Source organism: Excalfactoria chinensis, chromosome 3 (assembly GCF_039878825.1).
Source record: "Excalfactoria chinensis isolate bCotChi1 chromosome 3, bCotChi1.hap2, whole genome shotgun sequence".
Lineage (NCBI taxonomy): Eukaryota > Metazoa > Chordata > Aves > Galliformes > Phasianidae > Excalfactoria > Excalfactoria chinensis.
In genome coordinates, this window is record NC_092827.1 from 6,084,140 (window position 1) to 6,111,963 (window position 27,824).

Sequence of the window (27,824 nt, forward strand, 5' to 3'; positions counted from 1 at the left end):
AAAGCCTCACAGAATAACCCCACACACAGACAGCCATGAAAAATGATACTGTATCTAAATACTTTGAAATGGCAGTTTTATTTCCTGACAACTCCCACATAATCAGGAGCTGGCAGGTGGGATGTGGATAGAGGCATAATCTGAGGCACCTCCCACTGTGGGAAATGGCAAAGCTCAGCTGAGAGGTGAGATAAGGTGGCTGAACCAGCAGGTAGAAGTGCAGTGGGCGGATGGACATGAGCCAGTAAGCTCTGAGGGCTGCAGTCTCACAGGAGCCAGAGACAGATCTATATCATTAAGGGCTGTCACAGCTCATGCGCCCTTCACACAGTGTGAGTAAATCCAGTCTGTGCTATTCAGAGCTCAGAAATCCAAAGAGCACTGAAGTGCTTTGCCCAGGAAGCTCTGAATGCGCACAACCGGCCAATCAATGAAGAGCAGCAGAAGGGTAAAGGCACCAAACCTCCCTGCGCGCTGGGGGCGTGCGTGAAATCTCTACATCGATGTCAAATGGAAAAGCAGATTCTGCTTCAATCCATGGAACAAAGCAGGTCTGTGGGAAGAAATAACAGTGAAATGTGCTAATATTTCTGACTCGGTTCAGGTCTTTCCCTCCAAGTAAAACACGACCTCTTCTGATCGCACCCCTTGCCTTGCTGGGGAACAGCTGACTGCAAAGGCAGGGCCTGGGAGGAGGGAAGCAAAGCTGACTGTTCGCATTGCACAACTCCTCTTTAAAGGAAAAGGTGGGTTACAAGCCTCGGCCAGGAACCACACACCCCTGAACTGTTGCTTCAGGCCACCGCTGGCAGATCTGATCGTTTGAAGGTGCTGCATTTGAAAGCAATATAGGTATTCTTTATCTTTGCTATGCTTTTTGAAACCTATATGCATGCTTATTTTGGTGGACCTGCTTCCAGCAACAGAGCAGTCATAAAAATGGGTTTGGTGGAAGGGGGATGAAAACTTCTTTACCATCTGGTTTTTAATTGCCTATAGTGGAACAGGTTAAGAGGGGAGAAACGTGTATAGGGGGGGCTCCCCATTACATTTCTGTGCTGACAGATGAATGTTGTCAGACTGGATTGAGTGGTTTAGCTGAAAACAAAACAAAAAACCAGCCAGTCTCAGAACAAGAAGCCTTAAAGTTACATTTTATGCCAGTAATTGGTAGCAGTTTTCAACTCACCGTAAAGCAGCCACAGAGCACCACCCTGTGGGGAATTACATCCCTTGGCTTTAAGGTGTTTATCATTCCACGTTTCCAGCCTTAAAACCAGTGTTTAAGTAAGCACTTTAGGGGTGCAGATAACGTAATGCAATTGACTTTGCAGAGGGCATGCAGCCCTATCGCGCAACTCTACTTACCTGAAGAGGTAAGTAGAAACTCTACTTACCTTGCAGCGCATCCTGCACGTTTGTGCAGCAGATCTGTACTGCAAAGTACAGGCAATAACACAGATTTTCCCATTCTTTCCTCTTCTGCTTCCACCTGGTACCCAGAGGGATGATTCCTCCAGTTTGATTGAAACAGGCTTGACATCTCAGCCCACCTCAATGGCTGCTGGTGGCAGAACTGTGAGGTGTTACCTACAAGGCTCTGCAATAGTAGGACCCTTTGCAGGAGTGAATCTAGCATGCAGCAGTCAGGAATCACCTGCTCAAGGAGGCAAGGAACATAAGCAGGAGGTTTTCAAAGCATCTTTCAGTCATGCTAACTCACCGTTTCCTCAGGCAACTGTTTCACCTTCAAGCTGCTTCACAGTTCGTGTTGTCCATCTGCACTCCAGCCCATGCCTCTGCCTTTCAGAGTTAGAGGAACTTAGCTGTACTGATTGTAGAAATGTCCCACCTACACTGTATGCCTGCATTAGTGATGACTTTGACGTTATTGGTTTCTAGAGAAGATGCTGGCAGCCAACTTTGATTGCCCAGGAGGCCCAGAAAATCTCTATGTGAAAGAAGTGATGAAACCACATCCAGGAGAAGGAGAAGTTCTTGTGAAGGTCTCTGCCAGTGCTCTGAATAGGGCTGATTTACTCCAGGTACGTGTGTGTTAAGTGGGTTTATGCACCTGAAAACACCAACTTTTGAAGTCCCCATTTGAAGTCTTGACAAATCAGAAGAGTTAAGAGTGATTGGCCCCGGTGAAAATGTGGATGGGCAGCTCTTCCAAGGAAATGCTCACAGGGCTGAAAGCAGAGGCGTAGATTGAGTAGGTGAATGCTTTTATTTTGGTCCCTGCAATGCATGGAGATATGGGAAGACAGCTGTCTTTCAAGCCTATGAGAGCTCCGGTCTTCCTGGATGCACAGACCATTCCCTAATTTGAGCAGAAAACCATGATCAGGAACAGAAAGCCACCCCCAGTATGGATCGGTGTGGACAAAGGGAGCTTGCAACAAATCATACTTGCACAGTTTTAAGAATCAAATATACTTACTTAGGAAAAAGTGTTGCAAAAGGTCCTTAAATTACTGAAACATTTGCCCAGTCCAAAATCAGGATAAAATGCATGTAGGTAGGAAGTATGCAAATAAAATACCGCAGGTTGTTACACTCACTGATGTGTGGCTTTTCCTTCCCTACCCTCTCTTGTGTTTTGTTTTAGAGGAGAGGGAAGTACCCTCCTCCCAAAGGATCAAGTGATATTTTAGGCTTAGAAGCAGCTGGGAGTGTGGCTGGGCTTGGACCTGGCTGCACCGGGCGGTGGAAGATTGGTGATGCAGTGATGGCTCTGCTCTCTGGAGGCGGCCAGGCTGAATACGTTACAGTACCTGAAGGCCACCTGATGCCAGTTCCCAAAGATATGACTTTTATTCAGGCTGCAGCCATTCCTGAGGCCTGGTTAACAGCTTTTCAGCTGCTGCATTTTGTAGGTGAGAGGTGTACTTGTGAATCTATCCTGTCAAAACAGCTCACCTTCACTTCTGCTATTAAATCCATCGATTGTTGCCTCCATCTGAATGCTGTTTGCCTTCAGAAAGTCTTTTCGCTGTCACTCCATTCACATTTTACCTATCTGGTCAGAAGAACTCACATTCTGAAATCCTGACCCGTCACACCATAATCTGCTGACTCCAGGAGATCCAATCTTTAATGTTACCCAAAACTTGAGGAATTTCTCCACTGCTGAGTGCCCAGTTTCTCAACATTAACATTCAGTGAGCGTGTTTTCTGTTGGCAGCAGTTTACTGAAGTCAGTAAAATGGAGTCCTGTTTGCACACCGGGAGTTGTGTTCATTCTGGGTTTGTTGCTTTAATAAAGGACATGAGGTTGTAAATAGGACCCGGTGAATAGGGGCATCTCTTTAAGATTTCACTATTTTTATCTATTCAGTTTTTGCCACTTTGATCACATTTTACTTCACAGATAATGCCCAAAGGGTAATTGTTTCCTTTACATCCTCCTTCAGGTAAAATACAGAAAGGGGAAACAGTGTTGATCCATGCTGGAGCTAGCGGGGTTGGTGTGGCAGCCATTCAGCTGGTCAGACTGGCAAATGCTATTCCCATTGTGACAGCAGGAACTGAGGAGAAACTCAAAGCAACACGAAACGCTGGAGCAGCTGCAGGGTTCAACTACAAGAATGAAGACTTTAGCGAAAAGGTCTTGGCCTTTACCCAAGGTAAAAACCTCTGAGTGAAAGACACAGTTAAGAAATAGGTTGTATCTTCTAAAGCGTGTGCACATGCACTCAATTTCAACTGGGAGTTTCCATCATCTTTTCAAAAAGAAGCATGCCAATCTTCTTCATGCTCTCCTTGGTGCTGAAGAGGCTGGGAATCCAGTGGTATCAAATCTGCTTTACTACTTGCGAGTTACTACAGGTAACATAACATCCTGTTCAGGCCAAGAATCTATCTTTCCTTAGTTATCTGGGCTCTGTTTTGCTCATGCGCTCCCTTTGGCTTTATGCTCATCTGCAGCATAAAAATGGTTACAGTATTATTGTTGCACCTACAACAAAGTGTAGGAGCAAATCCTTGTTTGAATATGTGCACAAAACTTTGTTCTCTTACAGCCAGGAAAAAACAGGGTTTTTTAAAGCATTTGAGATACTTTCTGACAGGGTATGTATGTGTGTATCTGTAATGATTTGGTTTTGTGCCTCATGCTAGGATTCTTTACCATTGTGCTAGTTCCCCATTTTCCAGGTTTTAAGTAAGCCCTGCAAGAATAACTCTGTACCTAAAGAGAGAATGGTGTTTTACTTTTGCTTGCCTGAGGTTATCCTACCTTTAATACAGCTCAATGATATTGCTGTTTCTTTTTTTCTTTCTGTTTCTACTTCAGGTTCTGGAGTAGATATTATTTTAGATTGTGTTGGTGGCTCTTACTGGGAGAAGAATCTCAGCTGCTTAAGAACTGATGGCCGGTGGGTTATTTATGGACTACTGAGTGGAGGTGAAGTTCATGGAGATTTGCTTGCAAGGTTGCTTGCCAAAAGAGGGAGCATCCATACGAGTCTATTAAGATCACGAGACAAGGAGGCAAGTAATGATGATCAGTGTGTATATAGTTTCACCTTAAAATATGTGACAATTTTGAGAGTTTTCTTTTGATACCAGCTCTAAAGCAGAAAAAGAGAATACCACCTTGAATTATTATTACATAATTTAGAGAACAGTGCAAAATTACATTCGTTTCCTTTTTCTACCTCTATGAAGCGCGTTGTTTCAGTAGCTAGAGCATCAGAGGAATACATTGCGCATACCTGGGACTTTTTAATATACTTAATGAGTGCCATAGCTTAAAGATTTGTCCTAAGTAATAAAACCCAAGTGATCTGATGACTTGATTAAGTCTGTTCTGTGAATGTGAATGAGATCTGCAAAATTCTTTGTCTTTCTCCAGTATAAGGAGCAGCTGGTGAAAGCCTTCATAGAAAACGTGCTGCCATATTTCTCCGGAGGAGCCTCCCCACGTCTCCAGCCACTTGTTGACAGCGTTTACCCTCTGCATGAGATTGTGGAGGCACACAGGAAAATGGAAGAAAACAAGAACATCGGCAAAATTGTCATCGAAATGCCAGTGAAATCACCCTAAAGAAAGGCTCCCTTTTGTAGTTGCTCTACATGCAGGTGCACTACAGGTGCCTTAAAAGCGGGGATTCTGCACTTTCTGCTTCCAAATTGGAAATGATTTATTGTGGAAGGCGTCAAAAAATGAGGGCCAAAAGAAAGCCTTGCGGGATATGTGAATAAAGAAATTCACACTGCGGATACGGCGTATGACATCTTTACACGGGAAAACCACCACACATCCATCTCCACTCCTAGTTTTGGGCTCAGTTCTGTTTTCCCACCGCTTTCCAAGCCGCACGATTTCTACAACCCATAAAACACAAAGCCAGCCCCGCCTCAACAAAATGGCGGCCGCCGCCGCTCCCCTCAGCCCACGGGAGGCGGGAATGGGGGCAGGACCGCGGGCGGGGCCGGGGGCGGGCGCGCGGTGCAATCTGGGATAACATCCGGGTCTTCCGCTACGCGCTGTGGCGGCCTGTTGCGGGCTGCTGTTTCTCTCCCAGGCCCGAGGCCCCTCGTTATCCCGGCGCCATGGCGATGCAAGCGGCCAAGCGAGCCAACGTGAGTGCTCTTTGGAGGGGTGTAGGAGGGGGGAGGCCCTTCTGCGCCGAGCTTAACGTAAAGTCTATAGCTGATGGGCAGTAGGGCCGGGATGCGGTAGGTAGGCTGTAGTGCTTAAGGCTGGAAGCGAGTTCTGTGTGTAACGTAACGCGTTGTTGTTTCTGCTTCAGATTCGGCTGCCACCAGAGGTCAATCGGATCCTTTACATCAGGAACTTGCCTTATAAAATCACCGCCGAGGAGATGTATGATATTTTCGGGAAATACGGGCCTATCCGGCAAATCAGAGTGTAAGTCAGTTGGAATAGCTTAAACCTGGTCTGTGTGGAGGTAAGTGGGGAAATAGAAGGACTTAAATCTGAAATGAGCTGTCCTTTAAGGAAAGATACAGAGCTGGGTTTGAAGGAAACCACTTCTGCTCAGTGAGTGTTAGATGAAGAACTAATGGAGAAACAGGTAGATATATGGTTTTTCTTCATCCTGCCCTTATCCAGATGTTGACAGAATAAGTTGTGGCATCTCTTGAGTTCTCAGCTTGTTGACTGGCTTACAGCTGAACGTGCCCTTATTGGTTATGTTGCTCTGTTTCCCTTTGCTCTTAGACTGGGCTGGGTAATGAATTGAATCCATCACGTTCATCACTTCCATTCTGTGGGGCGTGGATATGATAACAGCTATAAAGATCAAACTGTACCCCAAATCAAACTGCTCAATTCAGCCAGTGCTGTAGTGATAAAAAGTGATGGCTCAGTGCAAGGAACACAGTGAGTTCTCTGTGTAAACACAAACAGAAGGGGAGTATTGGGGAGTGCTCCTGCATGCTGTATTGGAACGTGCAGCTGGTGGGGTCTTGTTAATACAGGGAAAAAAACAACAAAAGGGCTTGGGGAAGGGTTGAAAGAACGAGAGAGAGAGAGCTTAATTCTTTTGCTTGGCTAAACAGGTGGGATTTTCCCTAATTGGCAGAGAACTGATACGAAAAAGAGTAGGTTGGACATTGCGTGTCTGGATGCAGCACTCCAGGTGAGGCCTCACAGTACAGAGCAGAGAGGCAGGATCACCTCCCTTGCTCTGCTGGCCACGCTGCGTTTTGTGCAGCCCAGGGTATAGTTTGGCTTTCTGGGCTGTGAGCGCAGCTGTCACCCACCAGTATCCTCTGGATGTCTTCAGCAGGGCTGTGCTCAATCATTTCTTCCCCTAGTATTGGTAGTGAACTCCCTTTGTCATTCTTCTCCTCCTTTGTGCAGTTTTAGTCCTTTTGGTTTGCATACGCACTGTGGCATGGACACGTGTGATGTTGTTTATTGGGGTTCATTTCTAAGTCGGCTCCTAAGAAAGGGTTCTTGTGATTCCTGACTTGGCTGTAACCATCTTTTAGCTGAGATCCTGTGGCTGTGTAAGCCCTGTCATTTCTCAGGGCTGGTTAGTGTGATGTGCCCAGACGTGTCTCCTGCTCTTCAGGCAAAGGAAATTGAATTGGTTGTCTGATGATAAGTGATGGTCGTGCAGCTGAACCAGCTTGCATCAGTGTATCTGTACTGTGCTAAGAACAGTGTTCTGTCTCAGTCAGTGCTGAATATCTATAGAGTCCTGTTCGCTCTCTCATAGAGTTTGATATTAATGCTTGTTAACACTTGCTCTGCAGTGGAAACACTCCAGAAACAAGAGGAACAGCCTATGTAGTCTATGAAGACATCTTTGATGCCAAAAATGCTTGTGATCACCTGTCAGGATTCAACGTGTGCAACAGATACCTTGTCGTTTTGTACTACAATGCAAACAGGGTAAGGGCACTTGGTTTCCTTTGTTACCTTTTGAAGATGTTCAGCATAAAAAGAAATCAGTTTGAGAAAATGGTTGGATTGTTTTTAAGTAATAATTCCAAAGCTGTAGAGGGAATGGATCGGATAAATGGTTAACATTTCATCTTCAGCGTGATTCGCGTGCAGAAATCACCACAGCCTTTGGACTCAGGATGTGGAGATCGTGCTGCTGGTGAGAAGAGGTAGAAGGGGCCAAACAGTCACAGCAGGCTTTGAGATTTGTTTAAAAGGAATTAAGTCTGTAAATCTTTGATGTCCTGCTTGATGAGGCCCACAGTCTGGTGGGCTTCTCTGAGGTTGAGAATTAAGCAGTGCTGTTTGTATGTGATGTTAATGTCATTGACGCTGAGAAGTTGGTTGCAGTTGATAGGAAATAACATGCCTTAAGATGCAGTTTTTCTCCTCATGCGTTTTATTCTTTCCCTTAATTTACAGGCATTCCAGAAGATGGACACAAAGAAGAAAGAAGAACAGCTTAAACTTCTCAAAGAAAAATACGGAATAAATACAGACCCACCAAAATAAACCAATGTTCTTGAATAACTGTTCTCCAGACCTTCTGCTGCGTTTTGAAACTAAATGAGGTTTCCCATTGAAACATAACTTACTGTTTTTAATAGGCTGTAAACTGAATCTTTAGATCAGCTGAATAGATGTGAAACATCACAACATCTGCTTGAAGATGAAATCCCCTGATGGGACATGACATTCCCTGTGTTGTGAGGGCTTGGATGGGTAATTGCTGTGTAACCACAGTCCTGTTTGGGGCAGGCCTTTGTAAGATGGGACCACATTTATCAAGCAGTTCTCACCAGCTGCTTCCCAGCCTCCAGGGCTGACTTGAAACATGGTAGCCAGCTGATGCAGAAGAGGTTTCAAGGGCTTTGTATGAACTCTCTCTGTATTTCACTTGCTGCTTCTAAAAATGGGTTAAATGCAAGTAAACAGGACCCTGCTTTTTTACTTGTGGTTTGTGTGTGGTTTGATTCTTCATACTTGCATATTGTATACGTGTATATGTAGCAGTTGTCTACCACCTGCCAAGCAAGGCCCAGCTAGCCCTCTGAGCAGCGGCAGAGAGCAAGATAAACTCCCAACCCCTTCAGAACTCCACCTGCATGATGTTCCAGGGTATGGAAATCCCTTAGGCTGGATTCTGTCAGCTGTCCTTGCTCTGTTCCCTTCCAGCTCCTTGGGTCCTTCACCGAGAAGGGCTTTGGCTCTGTATAATGCTGCTTAGCAGTGACTATAAACATCAGTGTGTTATCACTGCTTGTTTCTCTCCTAGAACAAAACCACAGCATCATACCAGACGCTATGAAGAGATCAATTTTGTTCCAGCTGAAACCAAGACAAGCCTGTTAGGCTGCTGCTTGCTAGAAACAAAGCTAAATCTACATTTATAATGGAGATTCATCTACAAATAGCAAGTGAGTGGCCATGTGTAATAATCCAACTGTTTAGGTGATGTCTGTCAAGATACCTTGTTCCCAGTGATAAGGCCAGAGCAGGTGAGCTGCTGTGAGATACTCCTGCTCTAACAGCTCTCATTGCTGGGTGGTTGAGGATGCTGGAAGAGGTTTGGAAGTGTACCAGCTTTGCACTGAAGTCAGAGCAACAGGAATGAAGTGAATGCCTTTAATATTAAGTAGAGAACACAGGACCAAAGCAAGGCGGTTGATAATGGTGGTAACTTAAGATAACCTGAAATGTGACTAATAAAGTTCAGGCGGAGTAGAAAGCTTATAGTAGCCAGAAGGGGGAAAATAAATGTGGATTTTATTGTTTCTCAAAGTATCAGCATTCATTGGATGGTCCCTGCCAACATAAGCCATCCTGCCATTTGTTCTAAATCCCTGCTGCCACTGTGGTTGGCTTTCTGACTTACTCATCCCTCTTCTGCTTCCCCCACCCAATGCATCTGTGATGTGCATGTGTTTAAATGCGAAGGGGCAGCGATCAGTTTCATCTGCTTCATACTTAATTGATTACTTCTGTGTCAACTTGGTTAAGAGGTCCGACCTGTCAGGTTACCACAAATCTAAGCTGCTCAGGCAAATCTCGCCTTAAAATGTTTAAATAAAAGAAATCTTATGGGAGACTTCTGTGTGACCTGGCACAGCTTTGTAAAGGTTGGAGGGAGGCCCATGAACATGCACTTTACACGAGCTGTTGGGCGTTTAGATGGCTCTTGGCTGTAACAAGAACTGGATTGATGCTTTAATAAATAATGATAAATGCTGGTAATAACCCACTGAAGTGCTAATAAGGGAACCCGTTCTGTCGGCCTTGTTTAAAATCATCTGCAAATACCGCATCCCATCTGTCAATAGCAGACAGCATGTTGCCTGCTCTGTAGTGTCTGTGTTGATGAGGATTTGGTGCTGCTTGAAAAAATACATCTAAAAAAGCAATTCTGTAGGGTAATAAGATTAATAAAAATTCCTTCAATGAATCCTCAAGATCAGCAGCTTTTGATATCTCCGAGAGCTCAGCTGCTGCCTTTCATTAAATATTCCATCTCATACTTTTCCTTCTAGTGTCTGTTTGGGGCTTTCAATGTTCCCTCTACGTGGGGAAAATGAAATCATAATTTGTACCTGCAAGACAGAGGGAATGGAAATGGAACGCCCGGAGGATTGTTTTGATGAGGTCTGCTCAAGATTTTGTTTGAAACGTAATATCAAAGGATGAGGAAATGAGTTCAGTTATACGAATGGCAGAAGGGGCAGCGAATAAGGCAGATGTTACCAGCCTCGCAGTCTGCATCTGTGCTGGTTTTTTTTTTGTTTGTGCTCACTTTCCATTTAATTTTTCAGGAAGTAGGGCATGAAATTAAGCCTGGAAGGTCATTTTTTTCCCCCATTTATCCTGTTTAGAAACCAGTAACAAGAGCAGATCTGATTACACAGGCGGCAACAGTCAATTTTTTCCCAATCCATTATATGGTGGCAATAATGGTATGTACTGTGTTGATCAATGATAACAATTAAATAAATTAACACATTTGCAGTCAAATGAAGAGCTAGAGATTACATTTCCTTGAAGACTTAATTTCCCTGAGTATCACAAAGCACAATTAGTTTTCCTTTCACATTTATTTATTTATTTATTTATGTTAATGAATTTGGCAGGAAAGATGTAATAATCTCTGCTTCCAACAAAGGTCTCTGAAGGGAGAGAGTGATGAGGGAGAGAGCTTCATCGAGCAGCTGTTATAAGGGTTTTACGGACTCCTAATGGCAGGGTTACAAAGCTGAGGGCAATGGGAAAGGTGAGTGTGTAGCAGCTCTTTGGATGGAGGTGACGGGGCTGTGATCAGCTCTTACAGCCCAGCAGGAATGCACTGCTCACGGGTTAGAAACCCAGCAGAAGTGGAAAGGGAGAGCGATGCCCCAGCTCTTGTGCTGGGGTCAGATGGGCAGTCCTTCTTTTATCCTCTCATCTCCAGGGGGAATGCCCTCACTATGCATTTGGATTTTGCAGTCCATCTTCCCATGAGAGCTGTGTTTTCCTGACAGAAACTCACACAAGAAAGTAGAGAACTGTTTCAGATGCTCACCTCAAAAAATCCTGTAGCTGAAAATGATGCAAATAGCTTACAGGCTCCCTTCAAGTACTGGAAGGCCACAATGAGGTCTATCCGGAGCCTTCTCTTCACCAAGCTAAACAAGCTTCTCCCTCAGCCCTTCTTCATAGGAGAGGTGCTCCAGCCCTCTGATCATCTTAGTGGCCTCCTCTGGATGTGCCCCAACAGCTTAAGATTTCCCCTGTACTGAAATACTGGAATACCCCTGTAATGCATATTTTGTGTAAAAAGAGAATCATAGAATCATAGAATGGCCTGGGTTGAAAAAGACCACAGTGATCATTTGGTTTCAACCCCCTGCTGTGTGCAGGTTCACCAACCAGCAGCCCAGGCTGCCCAGAGCCACATCCAGCCTGGCCTTGAATGCCTGCAGGGATGGGGCATCCACAGCCTCCTTGGGCAACCTGTTCCAGTGTGTCACCACCCTCTGGGTGACAAACTTCCTCCTAAGATCCAACCTGAACCTCCCCTGTCTCAGTTTAAGACCATTCCCCCTTGTCCTATCACCATCCACCCTCACAAACAGCCATTCCCTCTCCTGTTTATAAGCTCCCTTCAAGTACTGGAAAGCCACAATGAGGTTTCCCTGGAGCCTTCTCCAAACTAAAGCCCAGTTCCCTCAACCTCTCTTCACGTTTATCTGGAGAACATTCACCAAAATGAATTGCGATGGCCGACGGAAAGCAGGAAGAAAGAAAACAGAAACTGTAAAGTATCAAGGTTTTATTGTTTATATATATACGTCATTCTTAAATGAGACAGTATTGTTTAAAACAGCAGCAAGCAGAACGTACAAGTTGAGAAAAGTGGCAGCGCAGGTAACTCTGTTTGGCTAATGCCCGTTCATGTACAAGGCGTACACTGGAGTTTTTGAGCACCTTTTGTGTTTTGTTTTCTTTTTCTTGGTTTAAGTGTACAGTAAGGCAGTGGTTTTTCAATAAGGAATATATATATATATATATATTTATATTTATATATATTTTCAATCATCACTGTGAATTCTCATCACATGCAGATTAAATAAAATGTACAACTTGAGAATGTTACAACGGCAGACATCTTGCCCAAAGCAAAGCTTCCAATGAAAGGCAAATATGGACACCACAAAGTCTAAGAAGAAAGGAGAAAGAAAGGCTTAAGAAACCTAATGGCAGGCGCTACTGATATGACAGCTTGAGCAGGAAGATTAGGATTCCAGTGAAGATCTCCCCCCGCTGCTGGGAGGGTGAGAAAGAAGGGATGGTTATGGAGAGGTGCCTCCAGCCAGCTCCCACTAGAAGACTCACTCCAACCTGAGAAGCTCCACATCAAAGAGGAGCGTGGCATTGGGAGGGATGACCCCGGGGTGGCCCGTGGCTCCGTAGGCCATCTCAGGTGTGCAGGTCAGCTTTGCTCTTTGTCCTAAGCTCATCTGGTTTTTGGATGGGGGAGATAGAAGAAAACAAGATAAAACACAGCATTAGCAGGAAGCCAGAATGATGTGGCAGACCTACAGAACTGAGGATATTCAGGATGATCAAATTCATCTTTTAGCTCTTCAAGAAAGGATCACATTCCAACCCCACTGCACAGCCAGGGCCACCAACCTCCCTCACATTAAGGCAGCATTTGCAGAATGCAGCTGAAGGTGTGAGAGTAGATTAACCTCCCTGGTCTCTGCAGGGTTTGGTGCTCTGGTGGGTCCCTGCCAGTAAGATAGCTGGTACATCACCAATAGACCTTCAGCATGGGGCAACCTCGAGCTGTCAGAAGTTGAGCACAGAAAAGCAGCTGCTGCTGCCATCTCACCAAGGTCTAATAAACCAAGGTCGACGTAGTGAATTGCCTTTTCCCATGTGCCTTGTGTCAGTCACGCTCCCCAAACCCTCAAAAACCCCGAGGTGGAAGGAGGCAGCCACGAGTTTAACGTAGCGATCCACTAGGAGGAGCAGGAGGGCAGCGTGTGGCCACACTGCTGGAATAGAGTTAGGCGAGTAATTAAGAGACCGGAGGTTGGTGAGAGTCTCTGTTCAAGGCAGAGACAAAACCGGTTCACCCAGAGCTTGCTGCCAGAGCTTTACCTGCACTGGCTTCTGACTGGGATAAAAGCAACCCCAAGTGAACTTAAATGCACTTTTGGGTTCCTTCTCTTTGTGGGGCTCCTTGTCAACAACAGGTGGATGAAAAATCATGGAACTATTTGCAAGCATTCCTGCTGCTGGCCCTCTTGAAACCCTTTTGTTGTTCTCCTCTATTCAGACCAGCGATTCTGCATTTCAATGGGGACCCTGAGCTCTCCTTAGGTATTATTGCAAAGCAAATAGCAAAGGGTGCCACCTAAATGTTAGAGCAGAAGGTGGATATTTTTCAGACTCCAGGATTCCTCAGATGGACCTGATCCTTCTCTGCTTGGAGAGAAGGATACGCTTGTGTTTCTTTCTTCTGGAGCTGGAAACCACGTTCTTTTCCTTACCTCTCCAAACAAGCCTGGCTGCATTATTCATCACTGGATTGTTTCTCATTTTGCATCCTTTCCTTCTCTGTATTTAAGTGTAAGAATTTGCTCCTGTCAATAATATTGAAGCTATTTCCTCCTATTCTGAGCTCCAGAAGTCAGAAACGGAGTAACTTTTGCACTTGAGCACCTCGACTGCCCTCCTCACACTGTGGGTCCTCACAATCACTGCAGACGAAACGCCACAGAGATGGCATGGAGTTGCTCTGTGTGGCTCTCTCAGGGTTTTACTGTGCTGGCACTCAAGCTGTAATTAATGGAGGGCAGTTTCCTTTTTCATGTCTTAGGGCTGCTCGCTGAATGTTAAGTTTTGTAGCTGAGAGTACGAAGTCATAAAAGTTTAACAGTGCAGTACGGTGCCCTACTCAATAAGGGTCAAAATCTGCAGCACAGTCGTAGATGTTGTCAAAAACGACAGCCTGGTTTTTTATTGAGTAGCTGAATAGAGGCCACTTCATAAAATACCACCACCTGGATCATTTTAGAGGTCACTGTGGTTTATGTGCAGTAGTTAGCCCTGGAAGAAGCAAGACTTACATGCACACTGACATCTGGCAAGAGGATCTTGCCTCTCCTTTCTCAAATGCATACTTCAGGTAAAGCCTTGTGAGCAGGAGGTGTCTTAGTCTTAGTCAGCGTCTTAGTCTTAGTCAGCTAGTGGAGGACTACAGGAAATACTGTCCTTGAATGGGCCACGTTTTCACAGAACAGAACCACAGAATTATCCAGGTTGGAGAAGACCTTCAAGATCATCAATTCCAACCACCAACCTCAGCTCCTGAGCCCCATCACTGAATCATGTCTCTCAGTGCCATGTTCACATCTCTTAAATTGGGATGAGGACTCCACCACTGCAGTGGGCGGCCTGTTCCAGTTCTTGACCTTCTTTCTCATAAATACACTTTCCCCGGTATCCAATCTAAACTTTCCCTGGAACAACTTTAAGACCATTAAGAAAACCACTTAGGATTTGACACTGTGATTTCCACTTGCTCTTGTCAACATTGCACTGGACACTAAGCCCTAATACATCTTTCACCCAGTTGGAAATTGAGCCAGCATCATGTCTTTGTACCTGTGTAACACCTTCTTCAAATCCTTTAATGACTTCTTGCCTGCCAATCTTGAACCTGAAAGGCTTGTTTCTGTCTCTGGAGGAATCAAACTTCTTTCCATTCTGTAGCATTCCTGCCAAAAGAAGAGACACAGTTTCAATCTGAGCAACATCTAAACTTAAGTGCTGGGGAGTACGGGAGAAAGAAGTGAAAAATTAATGTCTTGGTCACAAGCTTATGTCCATTTTCACTTTAAAATGGTGAAGGGGAACAGAGAGAAAACATCAGAGCAGGGTGAGGGCCAATGTGCAGGACCATCATCACCACAAGTCATTAACCAGAAGTCACAAAACCAACTCTCTGCCATTAGGAGTCGTTAGAAGTGGTATTTCCTTCCCTTGTCATCCAGCCACAAGACAGCCACAGGAACACCTTACATTCTGATGAACCCAACACACTGTTTCAACTTACCTATGTGTACACAGGTTCCACAGCAAATGGGTAAGCTTTCACAGAGCTCTACATCCTGAGCTATTCTCATTATTGTTTCAAGCAAGGGATTTTTATAACAACTTTAACCTTAAGGGTAATATTGATAATTGCTTTTTCCAAACGTTACATTCTGAATATTGCAAGGCTGAGCAGATATTTCCATGTGAGAATAAATACCTTCTTTGTAATGTTGTAATGCCAGAGTTTTCTGGACACGTACCATGACTCTACTGTACAAGGTGCTGTAAAAAGAAATGCCTGTGAATAAGCCAATATTTGAGACTGTTTCCAGTTGCAAACAATTTAATAAAGCACAGCTGTGACAGAAAATGCTGAGAAATACCACCTTTATGATTCAATATGAAACATACAGTCTTCCTGATTTCTTCTCATTATAGCTGTTACATTAATAGACCAGATTGATATAGTTTTTCTTTTTTTTTCCTAGTGAAAATCATTCATTATTGTTCAAACAACTAAAAAAAAGGCACACGTGTCTTATTTAAAGAATGTAAATATAAAGAGATGTGCCAGAATAAAAACCAAAGACCTGAAGGGTAGGATCCATCTTACCTATCTTCCTTGTGTTGAGATGTAGCCTGCTGGTTTTGAGCTAATTTCTCTGCTTCCCTCTATAACCAAGTCAGAAGAGAAAGTACTTAGGGGGGGGGGCAATTCATCCAACCAAATCTTGGGATCTACAATAGGACTTAAGGAATTGCATCCTAGCTGTGCCTATTTCTTTGCAATGAATACAAAGGAAGTCCAACCAGCCAGCTCAGGCACAGATGTCTCCAAACACGTTAGTGGTTAAACCACAGGCGGTGGCATTCTAGATTTGCAGTAACAAGAATACAATATTTGGTTGTTCAAGTGGGGTTTTATGTCTGGATATCTTGCACAAATGACATATTAGGGCCACTTAACTGTTCATCAGGTCCAGCACGCCTAATTCTGTACTTCAGAGAAGTGTGTGTGTTTCTGTATAAGGCCTTAGGAAGTCATTATCTCTAAGGTCCCTTCCAACTCGCACGATACTGTGATACTGTGATTATGGAATAACCTGCCCAGAAGGCACACTTCACAGTGTTCACCATTACTGCTTGTCACATTCCTGAAGTTTTATTAACAGTAGAATAGCAATGTATTTTATGTATGCTCTGACTCAAGTATATTCCCATATGTTGCAATATATCCACTCAGTCATCTCTTGAAACCCCTTCCATGCCAAATGGGATGTCACAAAGCAGCCTGCATGAGGCCATCCAGTTACAAACAAACACAAGCTCATCTGTATGGTGGAAAAACAGCACGTGTATGGAGAAGGGCAGGCAGAACGAAGCAGCTCAAGGAGAACTCTAGGGCATGTCATATAATCCTTTCGGAACTATTTGATCTCGCATTTAATAGTGGTCCTTTCTTACAGCAATTTTATTATTAAATGCACCTGAAAATCTTTTGTTTCTATGAAATGGAAGGAGACCATTAGAGAATTTCAACATTTAACAGTTTAAATATTAAATCTTAGTAGTGCCATTACATTCTGCAAGTTCAAAGTAGTATGCAAACATTAACTGTTCTCCCCAGCAGCCCAAGGAGGTAGATAAAGATATTATAAAATAGCCTCACTCTGGAAGTTCAGCTCAGATGCAAAGTTCCTCAAAACTTTGGTATGTTTTTAGTCTCTTTTGAAACTATATCCTACTAAAATACTTAGTTTAAAGGTCTGATGCATTACTGTATACCACACGTTAAACTGAACCAGAATGCGCTCTTTGGAGAGCTTCCTATTCTAATGCATAGAACACCAAACCTGACTTGTTTCCCCATCAAAAGCCTATCAAACAAGGCTTTAGGGGGAAAGATAGTTGTTTACAGTAACCTCCTATGGTCAGCAATGGATAAAAGCTCATCAAGCAATGAATCAAAACACGCAACCTCCCCTGCCATCACCCCACCTCTTTGCAAGTTGGGATTCAGGCAGTCAGGTGTATCTGTATTCACTGAATACAAGAGGGTCAGTTTTTATATGACTGCCCTTTAAATGCACATCGAGATTAGAAATGAGTCAGACTCTCCATGTGTCCTGGAGAAGTTCTGATCTGAATTTAGATCTGAACTTTGAAGCCTATCTTTTTTATCTCTCTATTCCTGAAAGTTAAGAACTGGTTCTTTGGTCTCCTGGGTGCTAAAACAGCACTATGTTTTGTTTTCTCTCTCGCTAATATATCAATTGGTTTTCTTTCTGTGAAAACAATTGTTTTGGTTAATATTCTTCGACAAAGATGGATGCCCATCTTCAGCCTGCAAGCACCTGTATTTATCTAGCTAACAACAGGGAGGCAAAGAAAACCACACTCAGGAATGAACAACGGCATGGCTTTGCAAAGTCAAAACTCTCTTGGCAATCAACAAGAGGCTGCATTGAGCAAGGACACCAAGCAGCTTATATGTTTGTTACAGTTGCCTCACTTTTGATTCTGAGAGGTAACAACTACTGTACAAGAATAATTAATTGTACAAACTCATCTGTCAGAATTTCGTCTGGATTAGGAAATGTTCTTATCTACAGGGTGTCCTGATCGACAAATCAGTGCTAAAACTCAGGTGGCTGCAGAAGGGCTCATTGAAACTGAAGAAGATCAAATTGTGGGCAAATTATCTTGTTGAGGAAAATGAGCAGGGATACGCATGCCTGCACTACTCTTTCACTATGCATTACCTCTCTGAGGTCCGTCAACCTCAGCTAAGACCACACAGTGTAAGACCATTCCCTAAGGAGAGAGGGTTAAAGAAAATGTGTTTTCAGTCTTTTAGCCAGTTTTGACCAAGACTGGCAGAGGAGTGGGGTTCCTAATGACCTATGTATTTCATGGAAAGAAATCTGGCTACAAAGCTTCTACAAAGAGAGGGGTTCGTTTTTGTTACCAGAGAACCTAAATTATGAAGTTAGGAGAAATAGGAATGTCATAACCAGGCTGCAGTCTATGTTTCTTTTTACTAGGGGTTCTGGTTGTGTGGCTGGTTGAATTCCCAGCTGAATTATTCTCAGCTTAAAGAACCCAGCTACTTAAGCACCTGATTTATACCTATGGTTCCAACAAAGCTATACCCAAAGCTACGCTCAGACTCTTATCTACAAATTAGACAGACGGAGAGAGAGAGAACAGAAAGCCCTCCGTGACATCATGTCAAATCTAGAGCCTGAAGCTAGTTTAAAGAGGTCTAACTGAGGCACGATGAATTCTATTGCTTACATCAGCCATCTCAGAGACAGAAGCTGTGTCTTGGCTGGCCACTTGGGCTACTTCTACAGTCAGTGGAGAAAGAGCGGTATAGAATCACAGAATGGCCTGGGTTGAAAAGGACCACAATGATCATCTGGTTTCAACCCCCTGCTATGTGCAGGGTGTCCAACCACCAGACCAGGCTGCCCAGAGCCACATCCAGCCTTGGTATCACCAAGGATGATTTCTCCCATCTAGATATGTACCTTATAACTTCAGTGACCTCCTGGAATTGAAGGATATTCTCATGTAGCTTCAAAAAAAGTTAAGAAGTTGACAACATGAATTCTAAGGAATTAACTCATGAGGGCCCAGAGGAGGAGGCATTAACTGACACATCCTTCTACACAAAGCAGACCAAATTGCATCCCAGGCTTCCCCAGCTCCAGTGTTTGCTGAGTTGCTTGTCTTTAAAGTGTTGTCATGTTCTGGGAATCAGAGATTGTAATCCAGGACAAATCCCTTGGTTTTACTATCTGTCTACAATGGGATCCACTCACCTGACAACAGTATTAAGGGGATGAACTGAACAAGTGACTTCCAAAAAACAGACGTCATGAATTCCCTTATTCTTCTACAATTACCAATACAGAAAGTAAACTCAATGCATGTACTTGAAGACAGCAATCTTCTGTATATTTGTTGGTATCAGAAGGAAGGGCAGATATTCAGATGGTGTTTCTAGGATGCTATCCTGTTTCCTTTTATGTAGACCAGGGGTTCTTCAGGACAGGGACTATATTCTGATGGCTCTTAATGGGATCACCTCTCCAATTATGCCTTGTGATAAATCTGTGCTACCATAAACGTGTCCTTTAGTTGGTTTACAGAGACTCGAGCAACTGGGACTGTCGGAAGCAGAGTTTCCTCTAGTTAGTATTGCTGTGGGCTAAGAATTTATAATCTCAAGTTTATTTCTTTTTGCCTAAAATATATTGTTTCTAATGTCAAAACATGTCAACAGGCTGTCAGGACAACTTCACACAGGCTGGAAATTCTGATTTTTCCCACTTATAGTCTGTGAATATCATTAAAACAAACTTTGAGATGTTACTTAAGATGTTACTTAATGGGATGTTTCTAGAAATTGTATAGAAACCACATCAACATATACAGTGTTATATACATACGGCCTTCTCAGCATATAGAGGTGGATGCAGTTCAGCAAAGTGGAGTTCAGCACAAACATATAATAGCAGAAAAAACACATCCATAAAGGCACAAATCTGGTTGGATTACACCAGCAGAACTCTGCTGATTTTACTGGTGTTTTTCACATTCCACGTTATAACAGACCAGTTTTCTTTACTATTCTGTTCTGACACACTGTAGTAAAGCAGAAAAGCTCCACTGTGTTCAGTGGCTTTTCCCCCTACCTTGTGGTTGCAGCTCATGTCTAATGCACTTGGAAAACTTGCGGTTTTCTATCAGTTTCTCTCTGTCTTTGTGCCTTAGTGTTAAAGGAAGAGATCTGGGCAGCGCTTGTCTGGGTCAAAACAGTTGGTGCCTTGTTGTTCTCATCCCCAGGGACATGCCTGGAGCAGCTAACATGCCTCTGGCTCCTCAGATCATTCCATCAGAATTCACGGTGCAGGCCGGGTATCTCACACCTCCTGCATCTCCAGTTGTTTTGTTATTACCCCAACACGCAGTACACTGTTTTACACCTTTCTGCCATAATAACAGCTTCCAGTAACCTGTAGTGTTTTCTTTGGCTGTGTGCCTTCTTCCAAACAACCATACAGCCCATTCCATTCCCATCTCCTTGGTTTGACTCACAAACTCACCTTCCCTGAACAAATCTGCTGCCTCATCAGTTTTACTGATTAAAAAACTTATCATCAGAAATGATTATTATTCTTGTAATGGAAACAAAAGAGTGTTGAATGTAAGCTGAAGAAAGCTTCTGCTTCTTACAGGATGTCTGCACAGCGAGACATCTTACCGTGTCCTGTACAGGATCTTGGCATCGACTTAAGGAGGGGAGCGTGGCTTTCCAGGGGAGCAGTTCAACAACAGAGGTTTAACATCACTGTGGATACAAACTCAGTTTTTCCCCCTAAACTTTTCCTATCCTTAACCCAAAAAATGGTCTTCCGAGGAAAAAGGATTTGCTTAGACTGTATTTTTGTGACAGTTGACAGCCACTTAAGAAAGAAAAGACCTTTCTAAGGGAATTTTCAGTCTACAGGGATAATAACTGGAGAGACCTGGGTGTGCAGCACTGCAGCACATCAGCTCTTTACAGCAATTTTTCTTCCATTTAGAAAGCAACAGCAATGGTCTGAGCGTGCCATTTGTTGCCATGACAAACCATCACACACTCAAAGTATAGAAATGGGAAATGGTGGTGGTGGTCACTTTGTGGTTCCAGTTGCCACAGAGTACTTTGGAACGGTTGATCTTTTCAGCACAGGATGCCTTGCTGCTGCATTTTCTTCATGTATTATATACTCATATATCTTTAATGTGGGGTAAGAGCAATGTTATCCATTATTTATTACACAGCTGACACCATGCAATGAAGACACGACAGACAACTGCTCAATAATGCATTACCGTGAACTATATGTCAGCGCTGCGTGCAACTACAAGGCAGTATGACTGAGCCTTGCACTTAGCTTGACTTCACAGCCAAGCAAAGTTGCATGCAATTGTCTAGCTCACTCTACTGAAAGGCATCACTCTGTTCTAGTGGCTTTGTGGATCTGCATACTTTTAAAAGAGAAAAGTAGACTTACCCTCAAGGCAGCTATAAGGTTCAATAAGCATATTCTACGTGAATAGTAAGGAGAACAAAACAATTCCTCTGGTACCCCGCTACTTTAACGCAGACATTTCACTTTAGGCTCTGATTCTGTTACCGTTATAGAACAGAGCTGTAAAATATACATGCTCTGCAGCAGAAGGCAAATTTCATTTGAATAGGCGTTGTAGAATCAGGCCAGTCTGGCTGCGCTAATGACTGAGACAGCAGATGTCTAAAGCAGTGCTTTGGAAAGAACACGTCACTACAGAAATCCTTGGCCCCTTCTGCATCTCTGCCCCTCAGCACCACACCCTGCAACACAGGAAAGACAGGGACTGTTCCTGGCCAGGCCAGGTCTTTCTGCCACTGCCCTCTGGCACCAGCCAAGATGCACAAAGAGCAAATCAAGAGCGTGACTGGAATGTGAAGATGTTTTTCCACCCAAACACATAAAGTACAACTTGGTAAAAAATACAAATTATAGCAAGTCTAGTTTATTAGGACAGTAAAATTAATGAAGTGGAATCATAGAATCATCACAGAATCATTAAGGTTGGAAACGACCTCCAAGATCATCTATTCCAACCACCCACCTACCACCAACACTGCCCATGTGATCACACGAGGGAAAGATTTTGGGTCAAGTTTTTTCCTGAAGGAAGCTGGGAACAAATGACCACTATGGGGTTAATTCCTCCCTTAGGACCACTTTGCCAACCACTCCAGCACAGACCACTAACAACACTCCATCAGCAGTGGTTTTCATGGCCCAGACTGTTTCCAGACAGGACATTCTTTGATTTTCAACTATCTAGATTTCCAGCATGTGCCTGTATTTCATTCTGAATAAAATCAGCTCTGAAATCCTAATTTTTCAGAGCAACGCTGATCAACACAGAGAACACACTGATTTCTGGGTGGCCCTGTGTGCAGCCAGGAGTTGGGCATTTGGTCCATGTGGGTGCCTTCCAACTTGGGATATCCTGTGATTCTGGGTTTCCTTGGCTAGAGGTAGTAACTTATCTACCCACCTCTGGTAGGGCATGGCATTAAGAGGCTGTACACACCTTGAAACAGCAAATTTGAACATGAAGGAGTATATTTATAAACACCGTTTATTGAAGTGGGTGCTGACTATGCCATGTAAGAAGGGATGGTCAATATGCCATGATTACATTTACTCTAAATAAGTCAGAGGCAGACAGCGCAGTTCTACCCCCATCTCGTGCGTCCACAAAACATACATGATGCCAAAGTCAAATGGTTTATTTGGCATTGCGACTTTTTGATCCAGACTGGCCAGACATTTCTGTAATGCGTCTCATTTTCGAGGTGTGCCGTGACATTCCTGGCTGGCATTATGTAATGACCTTTCCCTTCACAAGTGTTCGGAGAACTCCTGAGGAATCGTCTCCTCCCGACTGTGATTCCATGTGGGAAAATGAGACATGACTTCACCGGCACTAATTTGATAACAGGGCTCAGTGGGGCTCACCACACCAGGGGCATTTTGCAGGGCGGTCAGGTGAAACACACTGCTGTTTCACTCAGCAAACACGCACCCCGGTCAAGAGTGGGCAAGGACAGCTATCTACATGCCGCTTGCTCTCTACTGGTGTGCACAGATCATGGATTTAGATAGCTAAAGGCAGCTGCTGTGGATTCCACCCAAAATGACTCAATCACAGTCAAAATAAGTGAGAAAATGCAGTCTGAACCCGAGTTGGTTTTGCTTTGCACACCAAAATCCTTCCCATGGATTCTGATGCCCACAGTCCATTAGACTCAGTGACTGCAGATCTACCTGAAGTCTCCTACTGTATAGTAACACATACAGTAAACACGCTGTATAAATATTAGGAGACAGAAGTCAGTTCTAGTATGTAAGTGAACACAGGAAAGGATTTATTAACAAGTTATGTATTCGGTAACCCTCATTATGTTGTCAGAGTGCAGCCTACAATTAAGATCAGATTAAAAACAGCATTTTGGCAAACAGCCTTTATCATTTGCTGCAGCACTCCAGTGAAGAACATCTTATTCAGACACTGTTATTTTTCTAGTCTTTCTTGTAGAAAGGTTTATGAGCAATACTCATCCAAGGAACAGAGCTGTCTATAGAAGCATAGTTTGCTCTTCTCACTAATATGTACCTTCTTTCACAAAAAACAGTATTTTTATAGTACTGTTTTCAGTGTAAACAGCTTTGTGGGCTCCAAGGCAGACCATAGCAGGGTCACAAATACGCCTCTGGTTGTAAACTCTGAGAGTGTTCTGCAAAAACATTAGCCATGAAATTCACCTTTTGTCACGTTTGTTTCCTGATTTTGTCCATCCTTTCCATTGCTGCTGATCCCCAGTGGTGTTAAGTTGGCACAGTTGTCCCGATGTTAATGAAAGTACAAGAATATATCTAGCAGGTTAAGACCTGGATCACATTAATTTAAAGCTAAGTTGAATGATGCACTTGGAACTGCTCTCCAGAGCAGAATCCTGTGTGAAAACAGAGTGGTGTTGATTTGTGATCAGCACAAAAAGCTCTAAGTCAAAAAGAATAGGTTCAACCACTGGGCAGCTACGTAAGTATAACTTAGATTGATTTTACTCCCTGTGAAATGATGGCTGCGGTTTCCCAAAGGTCAGACAGTCGCTGGCATATCCAAGAATAATATTATTAATTAATATACTTTGCCTTAGGAATCCTGAAAGGCTTCATTCAGTAAGCCTTTAAAATATCTTCATAGCCTCAGTGGAAAGGAGCTATTAACAGCACGGTTTATTATAAATAGGTCTTTTCCATCTCCAAGTTTTGATCCCTGTGATCTTACAAACAAACCATGGAAAAAGTGACAGCTGCTATCTTGACAGATGGGTCTCAGGCATTGCTCCGATGGACATTAGACAGTCGTCTCTATGAAGAACAATAGGAATTTCCAAGTGCCTGTATCTATTTTCATCTACTTGACAAGCCACTCAAGTCTTGGACTAGTGAAGGGAAGAAGCGAGGAGAACACAAAATAAGTGTCTTTGGGGAAACATCTCAGGGAATAAGGTGAGAATCAGACAAGTATCACCTATTTGTGAGTCCCCCTGTAGAGTTAACAGACATGACAGAAAAACAACTAGAAGGTTGTTATAGAGCCAGTGGGGACAAACACACCCTTGTAGGTGAGGTACAGAAAGACTGTGCACTGAGTGCTTGCAGTCAACCAGTAGGGCAAGATGAGTACAAGGGAGAGCCTCAACTTTCTGCTCTTCATAGTATTTAGCATCATCATCTGCTTTGGAGTTGGAGTTTCGAATCCAGTTTCAAGGACAAAGTTGAGAAGGGTTCATTGTTTTTGAAAGGTAGTTGGTAGAAAGAATATTTCTGCCCACCTTTTCCACCTCAAGCACTTGCCAAAAGCACCACACATTCAACTCCAGCTCAGGTCTGAATATAAACTCGTGTTCTTCACCTTCTCTGATGGTATTCTCAGACAATCAACCACTCAACAGGGTCACTCTCTACACCTTCACTTGAACCCACATGGTGGAAGAGCAGAGTATGATGAAGCCAGAAGAGTAAGGAAATAAGTAGGGAGGTATGTTGGAAAGGCAAAAACCTAGATCCTCACTGCTAGGACTTGTTAGATTGACTGTAGCAATCTTGTATAGAATCTGCCCTTACTTCGTTTACTAACATTCTTGACTTCAGTAGGAGTGCAACAACAGACCGCATAGGCTATAGCACTTTTCCAAGAAGCATTTTCATGCTTAGGAATGCTGTAAACAAAAGACACTGTAAATTAAACCAGGTTAGACGCCACGAATAAAAATAGTAGACAGTCCATAGACACAAATAACAAAAGCAAACACTGGCCTCAACAGCACAAGAGTGGAAAGCAAGACAAACAAGTTGAGAGACTACCTAACTGTGAACCGTTATATAAACAAATATATTATCACACCAGCAATGCTTTCAGACATTGAAACATGCAATATTATCATCTGTAAAAGCAAAAACAGAGCTGCTAAATATATAGCATAACTCACAGCAATTGTTACAGACCAAGCAGCTTTCTGTCACAAGCCAGGCCATCTTTCATCATCCTAGTAAATAGAACTGGAAAAAATAGCATCCTATGTGAGTAACTTAGTATATGAAGTACATAAATATCTGTTCCTAGCGATCCAACAGCCAAAATACACACATCATGACCACAGTCTTTTTCTGCAGTAAAATAAGGGGTTGTCTCGTTCAATTTTATGCAAAACTCTAAAGAAAATACAGTTCTGGCTTAAATGGAATGAAAAAGTGAAATACTGTGCTTTCAAAAATGAAAAAAGTGCCTTCTGATTATCTGAAACGTTTCCTTCCACTGAGAGTACGCTGTTTTGTTTTCAGATTACTCTTAGGAACTACTTAAATTCAACTCCTATGAGGTCTGGGGAGTTCTTGAACAACATCTTCTTTCCAGTTATTTAACGTGACACGCTGCTCAGCCACATCCAATCTACAAGATACCAGAGCCCATAAGGAGAAAAAAAGAGAAAGAAAGAAAGTTGAAGTTTGTTAGGAGCGTGCTGAATCCATAACAGCATCACGGAACACAGCCAACACACAGGTTGGACATCAGGAAAAGGTTCTTCACCAAGAGGGTGGTTGGGTCCTGAACAGCCTCCCCAAGACAGCGGTTACCACCCCAAGTTTGGCAGAGTTCAAGAAGCATCTGGACAGCGCTGGTAGATCTGTGTAGAGCCAGGAGTTGGACTCATTGATCCTCATGGGTCCCTTCCAACTTGAGATATTCTATGACTCTATTCTGTGACAGCAAAGCTCCATTACTTTATGCTACTTTTCCCATTTTCCTGCTTTGCAGAGCAAAGAAAAAGGTTTGTGGGAGTTAATCTATCTTAGTTTTGTGTATCATTTCAATGCCTAAAGACAAGTCCGCAGATTTACTGGCTGCCTGTGTAGTTAGTTGGGAGTCATCCAGCTCGCAGGGGCAATGATCACCCAGACTGCCCAGTCTTTGGAAGTCATGGAATCACTGCTTTCACCTTAATAACCTGCCCAGAAGACAATACAGCGATGAGAACCATGTGTATTTCTACATTGTTTGCACACTGCCATTACAAGTCAAAGCATCCTTTGTTTTGCACATGCAGCGCATGCCTCAGGGTTTAACTTCTCCCAGTAGAACTCTACTTGTCCCTGCAGAACTCTACTTTTTCACTCATTTCTCATGGCCTTCTTAGAGAGGTTGTCACATGCTTCCGAGACCAATCTGCTTGGTATTTAGGAGCCAATTCTCCAGGCAAAATCTACATCTAAATTTCTGCACAGCTTGCAAATGAATCAGCAAACCCCCCAGAGAGTTGTACTTAGCACAACGGTGGCTTCCTGAATGTAAACAGCCTCTTCTGCAAAAATCTGAACTCTTGACTTTGTAGATTATCACACCAGACTCCTGCACAGCACATCTGAAATTCATCGGGGCTTTCTCAGGGGCTTAAAAGAAAGTAGTGTCAAGTGCCTTATAAACCAGCTTTCTTTGGACTGCAACACTGCATTAGGCAGAGAAATCATTTTAGGAACAAGGACCACAGCTGACAGTGATGTGCATAATGCAGGCACCATGCATCCTGCAAGAGGCCAGAACACAAGCAGCGTTCAGTTGCATCTGTTTGAATGAAACTGCTCTGCAGGACCACAGCACCAACATACTGGTGCAGTGTAGACTGCCATGTTTAGCTGCTGCAATACCATGCCTTGTTTTGCAGCCTACTGTCATATGGCATCATCTTGTAGCAACTTCTTCAGTGGCGCAACCCAAGCTGCTCTCCCAGGATGCTGTTGACCAGGAATCAAACGATCCCATTTTTGTTTTTAAGTCTTTCTGTGTTAAGTGAGACAAGAAGAATGAGAAGGGAGTGGAAATTATAGGATTGTATCAGCAAGGAAGATCACTGATCGCCCCAGAAAAGGCAGCAATGCACATATTGCTGTAGTGCAGCATAAAGGTGAACTGTGACTATCTATCCCCAATAAACACATGAGCAATATCAATTCTTCAGAAGTGCTGCATGTGCAGATCCATACAGTTGTATTTTCTCACATTAGCTTGAGCTCTGTGTCAGGTTCTTTATCAAATAATCTAACAGTGGCTGCAGATTAAGCCCTAGCATTAAAAATCAACAGAAAGCTCTTGCTTCTGATGCTGCAAAGACGATGGCTGCTCCAAATGCCGTGCTACAAATGCTGCACAGGCTAAAAGCAGGACACCAGGCTGCCATTAACACAGACTGCAGGTCCAGGCTGTCTGCCTGAATGGATCTGTCTTAGCCTTCATGTCTAGTTCAAATTTCAGAGATGTGCTAGGGATGTTCAAATTGAACAGCAAACATCCTCTGGGTGAGCTCCACGAGTTGTTGCTGACTCTTGATGTTGCCTAATAAAGAGGGGATTTTTGTCATTTTTGTTTCTGATGAACTAACGCTTTACACAGCCCTAAAAAACAATATGGATTTTCGCACACGATAAGAAGTTTGCAGAGAGCCTTCCCAGCTATGTTATTACTCTGAGGCAAACAGCTTTGTTCCAGTGGCCAGCAGAACACCGTACCTGACCCAGAATGTGTTCAGCAGTCCATAGAACCCCATTAGATATGATCTTTGCAGTGCTACCAGACTAAGGGCAATGGGCATCGTCTCAGTTTGGCTGCTTCCACAAATCAGCATCACCTGCATTTCAGGGCGATAGGA

At 43.5% G+C, this 27,824-nt stretch overlaps 3 protein-coding genes across 3 annotated transcripts in view; 2 read left to right on the forward strand and 1 right to left on the reverse strand.

Moving 5' to 3' along the window:
* Positions 1–688: 688 nt before the first annotated feature.
* On the forward strand, positions 689–5,227 carry TP53I3 (tumor protein p53 inducible protein 3). Its single transcript, XM_072332318.1, has 6 exons — positions 689–852; positions 1,903–2,045; positions 2,612–2,879; positions 3,417–3,629; positions 4,298–4,494; positions 4,859–5,227. The coding sequence occupies exons 2-6, from the start codon at positions 1,908–1,910 to the stop codon at positions 5,048–5,050; spliced, it is 1,008 nt and encodes a 335-aa protein (XP_072188419.1). The 5' UTR covers positions 689–852; positions 1,903–1,907; the 3' UTR covers positions 5,051–5,227.
* Positions 5,228–5,456: 229 nt separating this feature from the next.
* On the forward strand, positions 5,457–10,426 carry SF3B6 (splicing factor 3b subunit 6). Its single transcript, XM_072331865.1, has 4 exons — positions 5,457–5,589; positions 5,760–5,878; positions 7,234–7,372; positions 7,847–10,426. Exons 1-4 carry the CDS (start codon positions 5,560–5,562, stop codon positions 7,934–7,936), a joined length of 378 nt encoding a protein of 125 aa, XP_072187966.1. The 5' UTR covers positions 5,457–5,559; the 3' UTR covers positions 7,937–10,426.
* A 1,280-nt stretch (positions 10,427–11,706) lies between these two features.
* The window catches only part of FKBP1B (FKBP prolyl isomerase 1B), a 41,296-nt gene continuing 25,178 nt past the window's right edge, over positions 11,707–27,824 (reverse strand). Inside the window, exons 3-4 of the mRNA XM_072332042.1 lie at positions 14,570–14,682; positions 11,707–12,411 (exon numbers count right to left, since the gene is read on the reverse strand). Of these exons, the coding sequence (XP_072188143.1) occupies positions 12,283–12,411; positions 14,570–14,682 (242 nt within the window). The 3' untranslated portion in view covers positions 11,707–12,282. The remainder of the gene's footprint in view (positions 12,412–14,569; positions 14,683–27,824) is intronic.

Bases quoted from the DNA above. Each gene is read 5' to 3' on its own strand.
- TP53I3 (XM_072332318.1), top strand. From the start codon at position 1,908: ATGCTGGCAGCCAACTTTGATTGCCCAGGAGGCCCAGAAAATCTCTAT. The intron at 2,046-2,611 runs GTACGTGTGTGT...GTTTTGTTTTAG, and splicing joins ATAGGGCTGATTTACTCCAG to AGGAGAGGGAAGTACCCTCC. The intron at 3,630-4,297 runs GTAAAAACCTCT...TTTCTACTTCAG, and splicing joins GGTCTTGGCCTTTACCCAAG to GTTCTGGAGTAGATATTATT.
- SF3B6 (XM_072331865.1), top strand. From the start codon at position 5,560: ATGGCGATGCAAGCGGCCAAGCGAGCCAAC. The intron at 5,879-7,233 runs GTAAGTCAGTTG...CTTGCTCTGCAG, and splicing joins CCTATCCGGCAAATCAGAGT to TGGAAACACTCCAGAAACAA. The intron at 7,373-7,846 runs GTAAGGGCACTT...CTTAATTTACAG, and splicing joins TGTACTACAATGCAAACAGG to GCATTCCAGAAGATGGACAC.